At 42.3% G+C, this 19,299-nt stretch overlaps 1 protein-coding gene across 2 annotated transcripts in view; it reads right to left on the reverse strand.

The window, feature by feature from the left end:
- The window catches only part of thsd7aa (thrombospondin, type I, domain containing 7Aa), a 214,236-nt gene that overhangs the window by 94,210 nt on the left and 100,727 nt on the right, over positions 1-19,299 (reverse strand). For both annotated transcript variants that reach the window (XM_038285906.1, XM_038285905.1), the window contains exons 5-6: positions 16,995-17,150; positions 3,424-3,627 (exon numbers count right to left, since the gene is read on the reverse strand). In XM_038285906.1, coding sequence (XP_038141834.1) covers positions 3,424-3,627; positions 16,995-17,150 — 360 coding nt within the window. The remainder of the gene's footprint in view (positions 1-3,423; positions 3,628-16,994; positions 17,151-19,299) is intronic.

The following is a 19,299-nucleotide window of genomic DNA, read 5'->3' on the forward strand; positions in this document are numbered from 1 at the left end:
AGAGCAAAAACATCTTTTCCTCTGAGAAAAGCCTCCATAGCAGTGTTTTGCTCTTCTTTCAGTGAAGAAATGCTCTGTAATTCCGATAAAACTTGCTCGATAGCCACGCTAACGCTAGTTTCATCGGCTGAAGCCGCCATGTTCTTTAGACTGAACTGTCGCGCTTCTCGTTGCGTCACACCTCAACCCGCCTCAAAGCCAACGCTGATTGGACGTTCGTTTGGTGAACGGCTCCAAATTTTCTTTAACGGAGAGTCTCCAGACTGATCTGCGAGTGAAACCTTGAAAGCTCGCGAGATCAGGATGGTCTCACGAGGCTACCCAGTTTTAGCCTCGTGGTGCGTCCTCCGTGGAGCGTACAAGGGGTACGACCACCTCCCCATCAGGAATCATAAGGCCGGGAGAAAATCAAACATGTTTGAAATTCAGTTGAGGTGTTAGTGAGCAAATCCTGCTTTTGAAGCAGAGATAAGAACCAGTTTACCAGAACCTCATGCAATGCACATGGGCAAACAAGGGAGTTGTTCTTCTTCCAGACTGACGAGTCCGACCAGCGCCATCTCTCGGTGCTGAGTGTAGCGTGTGGTTTCTAGACATGCAGTGTGAGCAGATAGATTGCATCAGTGCGTCGGGCCGTACAGTGGAAGAACACATATCATGAGCATTGAACTTTCAAACCCTTCGGTTTTGTCGTACAGTTTGAGTTGTAGCTGCGAGCAACAATTGAAAAGATCATGCAGTGTATGGCCGGCTTTTGAAGGAAATGATTATCACTCTGGGATGACACGAACAGGCGATTAATTGATAGGGAAGAATTGATTTTTCGATTGATTGATTGACTTTATTGATCTCACAGTGGAGACATTTTTCTACTTCTAGATATTATGTGGTAAGCTTATGTTCTTTACCCTACACTGCCCCCTATGGTCTACTTTGAGCAAAATGTTTGCTAGCGAGATAAAATATTTCTCCTGTTCAATGAGACATTGTTAAATTTTTAAAATTTGAATGTGTACAAGACAAGATATGTAATGTGATTTACTCTATAATAGGGGTGTGCAAAATAATCGTGATGATGATGCATCGTGATTCTAATTTTCGTGATCTACTGCATCGATTCTTGATGCCAAGAATCGATTATTAATTTAAAAAAATGAATAAATAAAATTGCATGAATGGTTGGCGAACATCAGCCAAAAACAAGTGCAATACCACTTCCAGTCCAGTAGATGTCGCTGCAAATGTGTTGACGCACGCTGCCTTGTGTCACAAGCATTTCCGGCCGCGGGATACTGTGCCGAGTCATTCAAAAACCAAACATGGAGGAGAAAATATTGCAATGCATCGCAATAATTCAAGTGTCGTGATGCATCGTGATAGAATCGCATCGTGGCCTTTGAATCGTGATTCGAATTGAATCGTGACTTCTTTGGCAATACCCACCCCTACTCTATAAATAGATTATAAATAGATCAGTTGCATTTCCTGCACATGCCTTTATTTCTGATAGAGGAGCCGGAGCGTTTATGCTATCGAGGTTTATCCTGATATTAATATGAGGTCATATCGCCCAGCTCTTTGCTCTGGGTTTTGTATTTTTAATTTTTATCTCATCTTCCTCCCTGCATGTTAATGCTCCCCTTGGTTTCCATACTATCTATTTTCATATATGTGACTTGGATTGGTTGAATATGTCTCTAATTATTGGAAATGAACTTTCTCCATTATGGGACAAAAAAGGGATTTTGTATTCTACTCTATTAAAATAAATCTGATTAAAATGAAGCAGAGATGAGTTATCTGTCCATAAATGTTATGATTGTTGTGTACTTTCCTGTTATGTTCCTGCACCATGCAACATTATATTTGAAAGATTTACACCCAGCTTTTTTGTTTTCCTTGCTATTGAAAAATCCTACATTTTTGTGTTGTGGATACCTTTAATTTTTTTCCAAATTTCGACAAAAAACTAAAAACTAACCATCATGACATGTGATTATAGTTGACCTGATAATGTTGTTCTTTGTCTCATTGTTTTCTTTTCATAACAAACCATCATGTGTTAACAGGGTCACCTTTACTGCCGATGTTTCTCAGACAGAAGCGGTTCTCTATGAATGGGGGCTAAATCTAACCTATTTAACATCCCCCATCTCTGTGTGACTTCCTCCCCAGAGACCTCATTAACAGACACAACCCCCCCCCCCCCCCCCCCCCCCCCCCCATTAGAACCGCACACCCACCGACACACCCCAACCAATGGTCGTCTCTCTGCAGGCACAGAAAGGCTATAACTTTTAGATGAACCTGAAATCTTTTGGGTCAATATTTAAGCATAAATTAGAACAACATTCTTTGATGTCAGTGTAATTTATTGTTGCAACCTTTTCTTGGTTGTATTTAACAGATGCAGATTTGGTCAATTTAAATTTGAAATAATGTGTGACTCATGACTGATTCAGAGTAGCAGCATCTCAAATCGTTTATTTTAGAAAGTTTAAATAATGTAAATTCATTGCAAAGAGTGTTAATAGATTCCAAGCCTTATTCCTTGTTATTTTGATAACTTACATATAATAAAAACTCCCAATCAGTGCATGGGAAAATAATAATAATAATCTGAATAATTTAAAAATGGGAAACTAATGATGTTGCACATAAATCAGCCGATGAACTGAGAACAGTAGCTTAAAAACCTTCTGGGTCAGTAGGCTGCAAGGGGAACTTCATAGTTCACACAAACATGGTTGGTTTTTTTGTGCGTATTCAAATATATCTCCCCAAAACCAAAACACCTTACTAAGACCACTTTAAATAGAAATATATGCTGTTTTTGGATCATACCTTAAGTTCTGTGCTCTTTTTATAGGGCAGGTTCTAGTTTTTGCCATTTTTAAAGACTGGAAATGCAAAAAAAAGGTAGAACAGCCAAAAACCTGTGGTACACACAGATAAAAATAACATTAGCTTAAATTAACCAATGGCTAACTGAGAGAAAACGGATGGAACCTTTGAATGCTGTAACATGGATAAAATTTTTTAAAAAAAACACGTAAAGGAAAAAAAAAAAGGCAGAAAATGGAATCACAAGAACCCCAAAATCAGAGGCTTTTTGACATTTTGACATCCATCCAGGAGTCCTCATCATTTCTAGTGGCTCACCCTTTAGGGGAAGCACTGCTGTTTTCAACCTTCCTCCTAAACATATCCCAAGATGCAAATAAAAAAATAAAATCAGCCATGATTCTCTTGGGTCTTAGAAAGAGACTTAGTGACGGCTTCATCGCCTTTAAAATTTAAAATTCTTGAGCAACAAACGGAAACCAAGAAAAGGTCAAAGAAACCAGCTGAAATCTTCCCATCATGTGTCATGGAGCCCCATGATGCTGCATAGCTTCATGTGTCTGTTTTAAGTCCACTCACCATCACTGTTAACACACTGGACTTGGGGAATTTGTGTTCCAGGTCCACACTCCTTCTCGTTGTCAGGGACACACTCCTCCAGATTAACCACCAGCCATTCGAAGCAGCTGGGGTCCTCGCAGGGTATGGCCTCCACTAGATGGGGGCAGTTTCCCGTCCCATCTGTGGGATCATTGATGATCCTCCGCTTCCTCAGTTTAAAACCTGTCATAGAAAATTAGAAACCTTCATTAGGTACAGGGGCAGGTTAAAGAAAATTGGGGCCCTAGGCAAAGACAGGCAGGGGGCCCTCTGAATGGAGAAGACAACACATAAAACAGAGCCATTCTACAGATAGAGAAATGTTAATAGAATAGACATCCATTATCTGTTCTAGGTTGTGTCCCTCTCTTCTTGTCCCTTTTTCTTCTTGTTTTCCTCTCTATGTTTTGTACTCAGCTGACTTTTCATGCTGTCTCTAAAGGAATGAAAGATTTTTTCCAAGCACTAAGCTCACTTAGCTGATTGCTCCTTCCTGTGTTTCCAAAAAGGCCAAAGTAAATAACCCAGTCCTTCTTTTCACTGTAGACAAGCCATGATCTGCTTATCTGTTCTCCATTTTTCATTTGGATGAAATAATAGCTGCATGAATCATGACAGCAGACAAGATAGAGGAGAGCAGGAGGCGGGGTTACCAATAGGGATGTACAGATCTACTTTTTTCACCTCTGATACGATACCGATATTTGAAGTTTAATGTCGGCCGATACCGATCTGATACCAAAAAGAGCACTGACTTATTACCTAAAAAATTGTTTTATTCTGTGAAAAAAAAAAAAAAAAACTGGGATCATTCTTCTGTGCATATGATTTGACTTCCCTTTTCTTAAAAAAAAAAAAAATAGGAAACAACCCAAATATAAAAGTTAGGACCAATTTAACAACTGTGCACAAAATCTTAAACCAAAAGTTCTCTGACTTGATCAAGATTTTAGAGATTCAAGAAGTTAGCTGCTTCCTGCTGCTTCCTGCTGCTTCCTTTTTGTTTGCCAAGTTCGATAATCTCAGCACGTTTGTTGTTATGAAACTTCTGGAGGTGTTTCAATAAGATGGTGGTGTTATTGTTTGAAGATTTCTCCCACCAATATTGCACGTAGCCGTTGGGCTAGTAGGACGAGAGAGTGAGAAAAACCTCCAGACCGCAGATCGTTTCGCTCCCTTCATCATAAACAATATGGCCGTGTTGTGTTGTTGTGTTGCCGCATGACGGCACAGCTAGATATGCCCCTATATCGAGTCAATTGTCACCGATACCAATCTATTATTTTTCCTTATATCTGGACCGATAAAAATATCAGATCGGTGCATCCCTAGTAACCAATCTACTTGCTCTGGAGAGCAGAGTTCGCTGCTTTTAGATGTTGTCTCCAAAGTCTCCAGTAGCAGAAAAAAGTCTCTAGATTTGGCGCTAGGAGCTTTTTAGAAATCAAAGTTCTAGAGGGGTCTGAAAAGTGGCTAAATATAGCGACTAAAGCGCTAAGTTGGCAACACTGCTCTTTGCATGGTTTGTTTTCAAATGGTTTGCTGCTGTCTGTTTGGACCTTTCTGAACATGTGCAGCAAATGGACTGATCCAATATGGTGGACACTGAAGGGGGGGGCTTAGACACACTTAATATTATCAGCGTTCTGATGGCATTTTAGCCAAAGGATTTTTTAATCAAAAACATAATTAATGTGCACAAATAAGGACTAGTTGTATTAACCATGGATGTGAACAGAGTTTATCGGACCCCCAGGAACTTGGGGCCCTACGCATTTTCCTCCTCCCGGTTAGGTATCACTTCTGTAGTGTCGATGTTTAAGAAAAGCTTGTTAGCTGACCCGAAGCAGCTGAAAGATTTTAAACCCTAACATTTGATGATCTACACTCATTTGAATCACCAACCCATCAACTCACTGAATGACATAAAGCAGCAGATGTACACTGACATTCTTAACATAACCCAAGCTGAAATGAAAGGATGTTTGCTCTATGACTATTCCAACGTTTACTCTTTCAAGCCATTTATATCCAAAATGAAAAACTCTCTCTACATTCCTTTAATTCAGCTGATTTTGTCATGCTTCCTTTGTTTAAGCCGCGTCCTCAGGATGTTCTTTCCACCGCAGCCAAGGTCAACCACCCCACCCCCACCTTATTTTACACTTCTGCTCCTGTCAGATAAGGCCGCAAAGCCCTGGAGTACTTGTGGGACATGGATTCTATTTCATTTTGTCTTCCTTTGAAAATCCTTTATTTAATCAGTTGGGTCAGCTGGACATTAAACCATTCTGTATCTGACTCACTGACAGATGTGTTATCTGATGGAGAATGGGTGGCTGCGAGGGGAAGGGAAGATTTGGTATGAGGAAAAATGAGGCTCCCGGTCTTGGAAATTCAATTTAGAGCTCATTCTCTAGCTATCTGCAGGGGGTGTAATAATTTGCATGGCAGAAAGATAGCAACACAACACATGCTTCCACTGTCACACCTAGGGGCTTCATTTTCACTCGGCACACATGCATGAACACAATCAAAGATGATGTACACTGCCAGGCAACAACCTAGCAAAAAATAGCTGCTGAACTGTTCCACTGTCTCATATAGGGTGGAGTAGAACCCCTAGAAATCCTTATAACACATGGAATGGCCTCAACAAGTGACTTAAAATGTTGGATATGCTTAAAAAGACTAATCTATGAAAGGTGAGACTGTTATTCATAATATATGCTATCAACAAATCCATAAAGTTAAAGCTATATGCAAATAAACTCTTTTTGCAATTTTTTTAATTAACATTGTGTAACTTTTAGCCACTAGGGGCGCTAGATCTGTATTTTCCAGGTAAATCTAAAACACAAACTCGACGATGTGGGATCTGGGGATAGTCATCCCATGTGGAGTACTTTTGTAGTGATTGGCTTATACTAGGGGGCTTTGTGATTGGTGGCAAACTGTTTTAGAAAAAATGCATTTGTGTGCTGAGTCACGTCAGGGCATTGTCAAAAATCCACACACAAAAACAGTAAAGTTTAAAGACCACTAATACTTTGTAATTTCATTTATAATTGTTTATGTACCAGAAATACTTTGGTGGATCTTGTACTGTGTGTGTGTGTGGATTTTTTTTGTGCTTGTGTGAATCGTGCTGTGCATGTATGGATCTTGTCCTGTGCATGTATGAATGACATATGTGTATTTGTGAAACCTGAGACCGATCTGCTCCATAGTTACTACCTGATCCATTATGTAGGACGATCCGTACCATCAGCTCATCGGTGCAACCAGATATACATCCGGGTTGCCCTCGATTTTACTTTGTTACTTTGTACCTAAATTAAGTTTTTCCCTCCTTAAAAATAGTAAGCGTAGTAAACTGCAGTGTGTTAAAGCTTAATAATGCATTTCCTGAGTAAATAAATGCATTTCAATCCTTTGTGTTTTATCAATCTGAGGCCGCTCTGCACAGGAAATAAGATCCACGCTACTTCCAGGAGCTAACTTTTTCAGCTTTGGATTTAACCATAAATCGAGTCTTTTCGGGTTTTCTTTTTTCTTTTTGTGTTAACATTATGGTGTATAGTGAGGGGAGTTGTCCTGATTCCTGTCTGTGTGTTTGTGTTTCTGTGTTTGTCTCCCTTCCTCCACTAGGAGGCGCCTGGTTCTGGTCCGCCTCCTCACACACCTGCAGAAGATTACCTCATTAACGGAGCGCTCTCAAGCTGCTGACTGCCACTTCCTCGACGCCAGAGTGATTGCCAGTTTTGGGTACTCTAGCCAAACTGAGTTTTGCTGAGTCAAACTGAGTTCTTGTCAACCTGAGTCTTAATCTTGTTTTTTGTCTTTGCCTCTCGACAGGAAGTCATCCTGCAAACTGGATGTTTCGGACCTTCTCTCCCTGGAAGGATCATCTGAGCTTCAAACTGAGCTGAGGATTTAAACTGGAGGTTTGAATCTACTTTCCCCAAGAGATTGTTTGAGCTTCACACTGAGCAAGGGATTTATCTCCAGTACGACCTATTCAAGTACCGCAGGAAATCTGAGTGGCAGTCAGCTTCTCCGTTCACCTATAACAATCGCATTCTGGGTAAACCCTGTTGTGCTCTCCACCGAATCAGACAAACTAGAACAACAGCACACAGACTGGAGTCAAAGAGTCAGCAACTTCTCTGGAAACTTGCGGTTGAGCAGTGTTCAGAGCAACACTGGATTCTTCACAATCTCCTAATAAACCTGTTAGACCTTTTTCCTGGTCTCCCTGTTTGGTCTTCTGCTTTTGGGTCTGATCTTTAGTAAAATCATGACAGGAGTAGCGGTCTAGTGGTTAGGGCATAGAGCTTGGAATCCTGAGGTTCTTACTTTACTCCCACAGACTGACACTCTTGGTCTCTGACCAAGACCCTTAATCCCCCCAACACTGCTTCACAGGTGCTGCACGATGGCAGCCCACTGCTCCCCAAGAGAATGGGTTAAATGCAGAGGTAAATCTCTCCAATGTGACATCAATAAAGTTAATTTACTATAATTAGTGTGTAATCAAGAGAAGGACACGTCTAAAATGCAGATTTTGCCAGACAAGCAGTTTAACAGAGAAAATATAAAAAGCATCAAATTGTCGGAGAAAAGTTATTAAATAATTTAAAGATGTAGTGTAATGTAGATTTAGTGATTGAAGGATAAACATACTTTTAGTACCATAATTACATTATTTATGGCATCATAAGCTGATGGTTTGGATCATGCTTCCAGTATGGATCAGGTAGTGACCCACTGCCCTGCAGGCTTTAGGTATATCCCTGCCCCCACACACCTGAAATAAATAAATGGCTGATTAGCAGGCCTTTGCATGGCTGCTGAGGAGGGAGCGAATTCTGTGTGCCCTAAATTCTGCTCTTTGGTATGTTTTAGTTTGAATCTGGGGCGTAATTGTATACTACATGTGATGTTATGAATTGATCTTAATCTGACAAATCTTGATCAAAATGAAGACTTGGCAAACTCTAATTGTCATTTTTTCTTGTAAAGTTAATTAACAGAGCATTACATGTACCGTATTTTCACGACTATAAGGCGCACTTAAACGTCTTTTTTTTTCCTCAAAATGTGCGGTGCGCCCTTTGGTGCGGTGCGCCTTATGTGTGTTGTAACTGCGACTTTTGAGACCACCTCATTGAGGAGATGATGAAAGAGTGGCTGAATGTAAGGAGACCAGGTGTTTTTTTTCCACCCCTCACCATCGCTGTTAATATGTAACTCCATGCGTGCCCATCTCACAGCTGATGTGAAAAACATGGGGAAACAAATTAACGCTGCTCGACATCGGTGTGAACCGGACCCAGCAGGTGCAGCAGAAGCAGCGAGTTTACATGCAAAGTCAATGGTTGACGCGCATATAGGTGCAGCAAAAGGTCCCGCAGCGCATTTTGGTGCAGCACGTCGGGAGCGTTTAAGCATCTGAAGCGCCGCGCTTCTGCTGCTCGAGATGGAAGAATTGAAGTTTTGCTGCTGGACGCGCCGCATCAACCAATCAGAGAAGCTGATCTGGGAGCTGCCAGCGAGACAGACAGCGCTCTGACGACAGATGATATTAACGCAAATGGAAAAGGCTGGATGGATGCGTGGCTGAGGCAGGTGTATGTGAGAAGACTAGGTGGTTTTTTCCACGCATCACCATCGCTGCGTGCCCATCTCACAGCCGATGTGAAAAAAAGGTGAATCAAATGAACGCTGTGCTCGCCGTTATCCCGGGGGTCTGACAAAGGAACTTCAACCGCTCCACATCGGTGTGAAGCAGCCGTTCGAAGTAAGGCTGCGAGCGGCGTGGGAGCGATGGATGACAGACGGAGACCACAGTTTCAGGATAAGAAGGCAGCGCCGGGCAGATTACGCCACAGTTTGCGGATGGATTGTAGATGCTTGTACTAAAGTGTCTGCTGGCTCTGTTGTTCAAGCTTTCGCAAAAGCCGGCATTATTTCTGAGGAGCCGCGCTGCACGGAAAGTGACTCTGACAGCGAAGAAGGGGAAACTGGCATGTCTGATTTAGCGCAGCTGTTTTATTCAGAAACAGAGGATGATGACTTTGATGGGTTTGATTAATACTTTGTAATAAATACATGAATAAAGCACAATCATACTCAGTTTTGCTCCCGCTCTATTTTTCTACCTGAAAACTTAATTCAACAGCAGCCTCTGGGCCGGGTCTCCTCCTCTTCACCGCGGTGGCTGGCAGGTGTTTTTTCATCTAAATAATCTAAATCTTGCAGCTATATTTGCTGTGATCAGTGGGAATAAAGTAGTTTTAATATGTTTTTAAGTGAGAAAGGCCACCTGAAAACGTAATAATTGCAGTCAGTTCATCCAGATTATCTATTTCTGTCGGAGGCGCTCAGACCCCCACATACCAGCGGTGCGCTGACAGCAGAAATCTCTTCATCAGCAGCCTGTAGGCTGGGCAGCCTGGGGTTCACCGCGGCTGCTGGTAGGTGTTTTTCTTCTAAATAATTTTAGCTGCAGGCACCAGGATACCGGCAATAAAAGCGAACATATTCCGTCAGCAGGTTTCAGGATTTTAAGTTAATTTAGGAGTGACCACAGCGCTGTGTCATCTGCGATGTGTCTGTCTCACGGCCAGCTGCCAGGTTTGATTAATACTTTGTAATAAATACATGAATAAAGCACAGTCATACTCAGTTTTGCCCCCGCTGTATTTTTAAATACGCAGTAGAGGTATTTAAAGGTAGTAGAGGACATGTACCTGTATATAAAAAACGCGCCCTATAGTCCGGTGCGCCTTATGTGTGTGTTAAATACAGAAATGGCACACGTAACTGAGAGTGCGCCTTTTAGTCCGGTGCGCCTTATGGTCGTGAAAATACGGTACCCTCACCTAATTTCAATCGGAAAAAAAGTGATGTTCATTTCTTTAAAGATGAATATCAGCTTTTTCTGGAGATTGAGGAGAAAATCACTTAAAGGTATAGTGGAGGATGTTCTTTTTCCAGGTGGATCATCTAAATAAGTGGTCCTCCTAATTGTAAATCATTCTGGTGGTACGTTTACGTAAGGCCGTCCTATGTGCTCGTCCCCATTTTCACTTAGCGGTGGTGAGTCTGACATAGAGAAAAAATGGCAAATCTTCTTTTGGAAAGTAAGCTGTTGGAGTTATTATGATTTCTGTTGTTTTTATCATTTTATTCAATTATATATTTTATATTGCTTTTAATCATTTGTTTTTCTTTGTTATTGTCATCAGTGGAAACAGCGTATGCAGGTCATAAGACGGTCAAATGTTTTGCAAGAATGCTTTCCTGTTTTTCATTTGAGAACCACAGAAGTTAAAGGTTCATGACCCCCGACACCTTTTTTAAAAGCGTATACTGAAACCAGACAAGTTCCCTATCTTAAAAGTTCATGCTGTGTCTAAGAGACTGCGTAATCGAAACTAACGCCTGCTGTTGTAATGTGTTGACTGTTCAATAAATAAGCCTGCAAGCGTAGAGCAAGACGAAGATGCACAGAGTAATCCTAAAGCTCTGTATATCTTCCGCTTTGCAAAGCATTTTTTATAGGTTAAAGTTGGGGAAACTTAATAACCCTAACATAAACTTGTATGAGCACTGAGAACAGCAACTTTTAAACAGAGTATGCACGAGGAGAAATGGGCTTGTGCACTCTCGCACAATAGGCGTTCCCTCTCTGGAGCAGGTACAGGGTTGTGCACGTGGGTCGACCAGCTAACAATCAGCATTTTGCTCCCTTCTTACTGGCAATAAAAGCTGGTCTAATCCTACCTCGCTGGCAGCTGCATGGTCTCTCCCCCCCAGCCATTGCGTTTCTGGTGACATCATCACACTTGGTTAGCGTTGATGATGTCACCAGTGCAACAGAAATCAGGGAAGTAAACAATGGAGAGCAACATGTAAGGAAGCCAGGGCGTAGTCAGTGTACTTTATTGTTTCGCACTTTATTGTGTACTTTATTGTGTCTGAATCTCTCTCACCAGAGCTGCTCCTTGTTTATCGAGGGTAAACAGAGTCATTTCGGCCAAGTCTTTTGACCCCGGTAGACACGCGTCAGTGAATTGTTCCCACTGCCACTAAGAGCCCATTGTTCCCGGGGTTAAAGGGTTTTTTTTCCAGTGGGAAAGGGGTAATAGTTTCTCTTTTTCATTACAGACATTCTTACTTTTCCACCATGAATTCTGGATTAATAATCTCCTGCTTTTTGTGAAGTTATTTATTGTGATCTTGATCTGTTGGTGTCCTTTTATAGTAAGTAAACTTTACTGTGACAGAGCTTTGAAAATGAAGTCGACTTCTTTTGTTTTTAACAATTTAGTGTTTTCTCTCGATCATGGAGGACATGACTGAGACTATTTCCCAGCATAATTCACTTAAAGAAACTTAAAATGTAAGTTATGTAAAGCTGTCTCCTGCTTTTTATGCTTTCTTGTTGATTTTTTTAGTTTTTACTCTCATAAGTGCAGCTTTGCCCAGCATTTAACATTAAAATGACAATTGGAACCGACAATTTTTCTAGGGGTTTGGAGTAAGCCTTAAAGGAATAGTACACCCAAAACATGATTAGCCTTCATTTTCTACTCACCTCCATGCTGAACAACACTCTGGAGTACTTTTTTGATATCTCAAATGCATCTGGAGATCTGGGAGGCTTCTTGCTGTCTGCTGACATTCAAATAATGGAGGTCCATGGCGCCCGAGACAGAAAGGTCCATAAAAGTCCACAAAAACGTGTCAATATTCCTCCATACTGCTCGTCCAATGTAATCCAAGTGTCCTGAGTGGGTAGCATCCAGAATTTACTCGAAACGAAGTCATTTAGAATGTTTTTAGAGCATAAACAGTAGTGTATAGGATTTCCTAATAGCGCCCCCATGCGCGCTCACGATTCTACGGAAGCCGGCAGACCAAACCGGAAGGAAGTGCGCATTCAGCGTCTGGTCTGCCGATAATGCAAGCGTAGAAGAATAAAAATGTGCTGTTTACCTGTGCAAAGAAAGAAACAACGAAAGAAAAATGTCTGAGGACTTCAGTGTTGAGGAAGAGCATGAGTTCTTTGCCGAGCTGAATGCGCTGGTTTGGTCTGCCGGCTTCCGTAGAATCGTGAGCGCGCATGGGGGCGCTATTAGGAAATCCTATACACTACTGTTTAGGCTCTAAAACGTTCTAAATGACTTCGTTTCGAGTAAATTCTGGATGCTACCCACTCAGGACACTTGGATTACATTGGACGAGCATTATGGAGGAATATTGACAAGTTTTTGTGGACTTTTGTGGACCTTTCTGTCTCGGGCGCCATAGACCTCCATTATTTGAATGTCAGCAGACAGCAAGAAGTCTCCCAGATCTCCAGATGCATTTGAGATATCAAAAAAGTACTCCAGAGTGTTGTTCAGCATGGAGGTGAGTAGAAAATGAAGGCTTATCATGTTTTGGGTGTACTATTCCTTTAATGAGGCCAGTAGGAAACACTTTTTTCCCCATGTTTGAGTAAGTACTTGGAGCAAGGCTAGTCAGATATCAAAGTCTGTGTTTGTGTGTATGTGGGGGGGTGGGGTGGGGGGTGGAAGCAGCGCAGTGAAGAAATGAGCAAGTGGATCCATCATTAAGATGCATGGAGGAGAATTTCCAACGATCTTTCATTTAAAGCAATTCATTAAAGCAGAGTCAAAATGCATTAGTCATGGTAGCTGCTGCAGCTTCAGGGGGTAATTATGACTGAAGTGGTGATGCTTCCAGAATCATGCATTCTGCCTTTCTAGGGAATATTTTAGAATAGAAAGTCAAGTTTTACACAAAGAATAGGTTTAACAATCATGTTTGTTCCCCTGCTATAAGTTTCCATCATGGCAGAGCCGTGCCAGCTGAAATAAAAAGCCATGTCTATTTATTATTAACCCCCTCCTTACCTCTGAGGTATAGCGCCTATTTAATGTGTTTACTTCATTAGACATTCAGTATCCTCTTCCTTTGAAGTAAATGAGATTCCTCACAGTTGCTGTTGCCCTCTGCTGAGAAGCCTGCTCACTCTTATAGCCTACATTGCTCCAGAAAATAAAAGGAATCAGTAAACAACACAATATAACTATAGGAAGTGCATCTCAGCCAAGATGGCACCAGAGGATGAAGGTGCAACTAGGAGACATTACACCAGGAGAATTGGAGGTTGTAGGGGGGCAGCAACCCAGCAGCAGGACTGCTACCTTTGCCTTTGTGCAAGGAGGAACAGGAGGAGCACTGCCCTGCAAAATGACCTCCAGCAGGCCACTAATGTGCGTGTGTCTGCACAAACGGTTAGAAACCAACTCCATGAGGATGGCATGAGGGCCCGATGTCCACAGATGGGGGTTGTGCTCACAGTCCAACACCATGCAATAAGCTTGCCATTCACCAGAAAACACATGGATTGGCAAATTCTCCACTTCTCTGCTCTTCACAGATGAAAGCAGGTTCACACTGCGCACAGTGACAGAGGTGACAGCAGAGTCTGGAGACAATGCTGTCACCCCCTCAGACCGTTGACCTGAATCCCACTGAGCTCATCTGGGACATCATGTCTCCATCCATCCTCCACAGACTGTCCAGGACGAGGAGGATGCTTCACTCCAGGTCTGGGCGGGGATCCCTCAGGAAATCCTCCACCACGTCCAGCTCAGGCATTGTAGGGAGGTCATAGGGGCAGGTGAAGGTCACACACAATACTGAGCCTAATTCTGATCTGTTTTAAGGACATTACATCATATTTGGATCAGCCTGGAGTGTATCTTTCCACTTTAATTCCCAGGCCTCCACTGGTTAATGCATTGATTTCCATTGATTATTTTTCTGTTGTCAGCAAATTCAACTTTTTACAGAACAAATTATTCAATTAGAATATTACATTCATTCAGATTTAGGACGTGTTAAGCTGGGCTTACACTGTGCGATTCTTTATATCGCTGCACGCAGCTACTGTACGACAGCTACACTGTACGAGTAAACTGCAGGGTTTAGTTGTACAGTTTGAGCTCACAGCTCACGATGAATGTCCAGCACGACACTCTGATGCGATCTACCTGCTCACACTGTATGACTAAAAACCACGTCGGACTCAGCTCCGCAAATGAGATGGAGCTCACTGACTCATCTATCAGGAAGCCAAACAAATAGAAGAGGAATATGAAGCTCACTAGAGTGAAACGCGCTGCCTTGGCTATTTGTGCAATTTGTGCAATTTGTGCTGAAAGCCCTAAAAAGACAAGATGAAGACGTATTTGGACAAAGACACGGCCTAGCAAACGTGGCTACACGTCAATTTTACAGAAAGAACTCCATTTCACTCATTGCATCCCTGCCACGCTTCTGGGTTTACATCTGAGAGGAAGAAGAAAAAGAAGAATCCTTGTTTGCGCCCTGAGCGATTTGCCCATGACGGTAGGGAGAAAATCAAACATGTTTGATTTTCTCCCTACCTCACGATTCCTGATCGGGAGGTAGTTGTGAGAGGCTGATCGCCCCTCGTTACCCCCTGTACACTATATGACTCACGACGCACGATCAGGCTGAAAGTCGGCCCGATCGAAAGATTCTCGCACAACTGGAAAATCGCACAGTGTACGCCCGGCTTTATTTGAGTGGTCATTGTATTCTTTTGAGCAGTGTTCTTTCCTACATCCAGTTTCAAAGAAATTCCTAAAAACAATCTCTTCGATTTTGAGTCCATTGTGATTCCATCAGCTTCTTGGTAGTTCCTACCTCCAAATAAAATGTCTATTATATTTTTATTTAGCTTTTTGCTTTGCATTTTGAGCTGATGTCTGTACACTTAGCAAATGTTGATCTTGTTAGCTACAGCGCTAATCTGACCTTATTTCCAAACTCTCATAGAACACATTGCTTTCTAAACAACACATAGGAGCTAATCTGGGTGAATAGTGTATAATTTGGTGCTTCAATCATTCTGTGATTTTTCTCTTTTAAATATAAGCTTTTTTAGAGTAGCCCAACAAAAGCCTTGTAGTGGCTTAGAAAATTATTAAAAGGTGGAGCTGCTTTTCCAGTTTCAATGCGAATGTTTTCTAAGCTATTACAAGGTTTTGTTGGGCTAATCTATAAAAACCTGGAACTCAATGCTAATCCAGACATTTTGAATTGAGAAAACTTCCTAAATGGGAAGCAAAACATATTCAGACTTGGAAAGCAAAGCCCAGCGGGGATTTTTTTAACTCCAACTTTTTGGAATTTCACTTCCAGTATTTTTTTTTTTTTTTTTTTTTCCACTTTGCTCAGTAGCTTAGTCAAAGGTACTAACTTTGATTTATTGTTCTAAAATACCACACATTCCTACTACAATAACTGACAGAGTGGGAGAGCTGTTTGGGTATTAAATCCAAATAATCTGTTTGTGGAACCAACCGTTAAATTTGATGTAATTGTAACTGCTGTTTACTACAAGTTATATGTAACCATAGCAAACAATTATCTCAAAACACAATGTAGAAATCCTAATGAGCATTTCAATAGTCAAATAATTTTTGTGACCGCAGATGTTTCCACTTTAAGTTAATACAATTCTTTTGTCTCTTGACTGGTGACTCTTAATGTGAGTGTGTCTGAGTGTGGGAGGGACGGAGGGAGGGAGGGATGGTCAGGTGGACGGAGGGACAAACTGATGGAGGGACGGACGAAGGGAGAGATTGACATAGGGACGGACAGACGGATGGAGGGATGGATTCACAGAGGGATGGACGGACGGGTGGATGGACGCACAAAGGGAGGATGGACAGATAGATGGATGAACGGAGAGAGGGATGGAAGGACGGACGGACGGATGGATGGATGGATTGATGGACAGATAGATAGGGGGAGGAAGGGATGGATGGACAGACGAATTGACGGAAAGAGTGATGAATGTACAGATGGATGGACGGACGGAGGGACAGATGGACAGAAGGAGGGATGGATGAACGGAGAGAGGGATGGAAGGACGGACGGACGGATGGAAAGAGTGATGTATGGACAGATGGAAAGACAGACGGAGGGACAGATGGACAGAGGGAGGGATGGATGGACGGACGGACGGATGGAAGGAGGCATGGACGGACGGAGAGAGGGATGGACAGACGGGTGGATGGACGCACGGAGGGAGGATAGACAGATGGATGGACGAATGGAGGGAGGGAGGAAGGGATGGATGGACAAACGAATCGTCCTCTATTGACCAAAGACCAAACAACACAAATTAACGGTTTTAGGATTTTAAGATAAAACATTTAGCACCGAAACGTCATTAATCAAACCTTAATTTGACTGCAGGAGCAGTTTTTCAGCTTTTAAAACTGAGAAGAAAAGATCCAGGTTGTGTCACCTTCCTTCTGCACACAAAATTTAAGATCTTTATGTTGAATCTTTAAAGAACCGCCCCCTACAAGTCTTAACACTGAAAGACCATAACATACCATGCTTTAGTCAGTAAAATCAAAACAAATATGAGCAGAAACGTTGTAAGATTTAAAGAGAATAAAGCCTAATATTATCCAGTAAGTTCTTACCTTTCTTATTGCTTTGGTCTTCACAGTTTTCATAGGTGCAGGGACCCCAAGCACTCCACGGAGACACCTCACAGTCCACAGGACAGCTTATGTGGCACAGCTGGGTGGTATTTGGAGGAACCCCTGAACACAGCTCACTGTCCACTGGCCGCAAACCTACACAGCCACACAAAGGTCAGTCAGATAACAGAACGAAATAAAAAAGTACATAAATACCAAGCCTTAATACTGCAGCATTATGGGAGGTATGAATTTGTCGATCCACTGTGCTTTAAACCCAGTTTTATTTGTGCGTTTCAGATCCAGCCATGTGTCGGTGACTCTGCAAGGTCACCATGCTGATGAATTATTCAAGCTGTTATAACAACATTAAGCTTCATTCACATGCAAATTACCCTCCCTGAAGGTGTGTCCTTTAATAGTGACACCTGAGCATGTGTACATGTCATGTGTCCTTTAAACCCATGTATTGCCGTAGAAGGCGATACGTTAAATGAGGCAACATGACTGTTTGTTTTTATTAACATCAACACAAGTCTTGTTACAATTCTGTCCATGTTCTCTGTCATCATGGCCACGTTAAAGACGCTCGGCCAAGAATTGTTTGCTTTCTCAATTACAGTAATGTTCCTCCAGACTAAATGCTATGACCTCTATTTCCCAATTCTATGAATTGGGAAATAGAGACATTGGGACATTCTCAGTTCTAACTAAATCAATCTGAAATTATCCAGGGACATGAAAAGAAAATGATCTTAATGGAGTTTTACTTCCTTCAGTCTTATGAACCATGGAGGCAGTTGTCAAAAATAGCAGCTTGGAGAGTCAGAACAGACTGAGACGGCTTTCTAAGAACTGTTTGTAACTAGGACAGAGTATTGGCGTGGTTGTTGTGATACAATATTTGTCACAATACTTGGCTCACAAGTAGTGTTGCACCGATACTGATAGATACCAGTGTCATGCGGGGCCCCCATCCACTACTAAAAGGGTAGTATCGGTATCGGCAAGTACCAAGAAATAGGGCACCAATACCATTTTGAGAGCCAGAAGTTTATTCAACTATTGTCACAGATTCCAGGTAGGTGTTGGGATCTGGAGGCTTTGTCCACTTTCTCCACCAGAGGGCGCACAAGATCTCCTGGGGGCATGAGCTGACTGCAACACCTGTCTTCCATCTGCTCATCAGGAAGCCCTATTTAAGGAGGAGGAGGCTGACACTTCCCTGCCAGAGTGTTTGCCAGTAATGGTAGAGCTAGACCTGAGCCAAACAACCAGATCTGAATCTCTGACTTTTGTGAACCTGCCTGACCCTGTTTCTCTCTGCCTCACAGATTGAGTCCTATCTGAAGACCTGAAATCCTGGAGAGTGATCTCTGTCTGGAATCTGCCTGCCTGCACTCAGTTAAGCCTCTGCCCTCAGCCCTCTGCCTGCCGACTAGCCTCTGGACCCTCAAGTTTCCCCCCCTGCAGCTCCGTTCCACCCTTGAGCAGGTATTTACTCCAACATCAGAAAACCTGCAGTAAACCTGGATCAACACAAACCTCTCTGTCCTCCTCAGTGGTGTTCCCCTCGTGACCTGTCTGCCGAACCAAGGACCAGTTCATACTCATTGTATATTTTGTAAAGAAACCTTTGAACTTTTTCCCTGTCTCACGAGTGTTTCTGCATGTGGGTTAGACGCCTTGAACCCAACATGACAGTAGGCAATAAAAAGTTCTAGTGGATGCACTTTGTTTTAGTCTTTTTCCTGCTTCCAAAGGTAGGCAGCAGCTTGACAAAGCCATGATGGCAATTATTTTACATCCCAGCAGAATGCAGTTCTACATATATACACACACATCAATTTCAAACAGATGGTATCTGTATGGTATCTGTATGCCGATGCTGCACAGCCAGGGGTAATGGGGCCGAAAGATGGCATTGGCACAACACTACTCACGATACGATATTATCACTATATCACCATATATTGCAATATTTTTCCTGCTGTCAAATCAAATGTATTATTGTCCCACAATGTGGAAATTAGGTCTCCCCTTGAGGGCCACTGTGTGGCGCCCAGGTAGCAGTGTGGATTTATGGGTCTTGCTCAGGAACCCAGAGTCCCACCTGTGGGGATCGATCCGGGTACTTATAACCTTCTCAGAGTGCAAGAGCACAGCTCTAAGCATTAGGCCGCACTCCCCTACAGTCATGTCCCCGTAGGTCATGAACTCCATTAAAATTCTAAACAGATTTTCTTTGTTTTCTTTTTTTTTTTACATTAATTTATGTTAAAAACACAGTGAAAGGAGTTATGTG

Source organism: Cyprinodon tularosa, unplaced genomic scaffold, assembly GCF_016077235.1.
Source record: "Cyprinodon tularosa strain WSP-4 unplaced genomic scaffold, ASM1607723v1 ctg217, whole genome shotgun sequence".
NCBI lineage: Eukaryota > Metazoa > Chordata > Actinopteri > Cyprinodontiformes > Cyprinodontidae > Cyprinodon > Cyprinodon tularosa.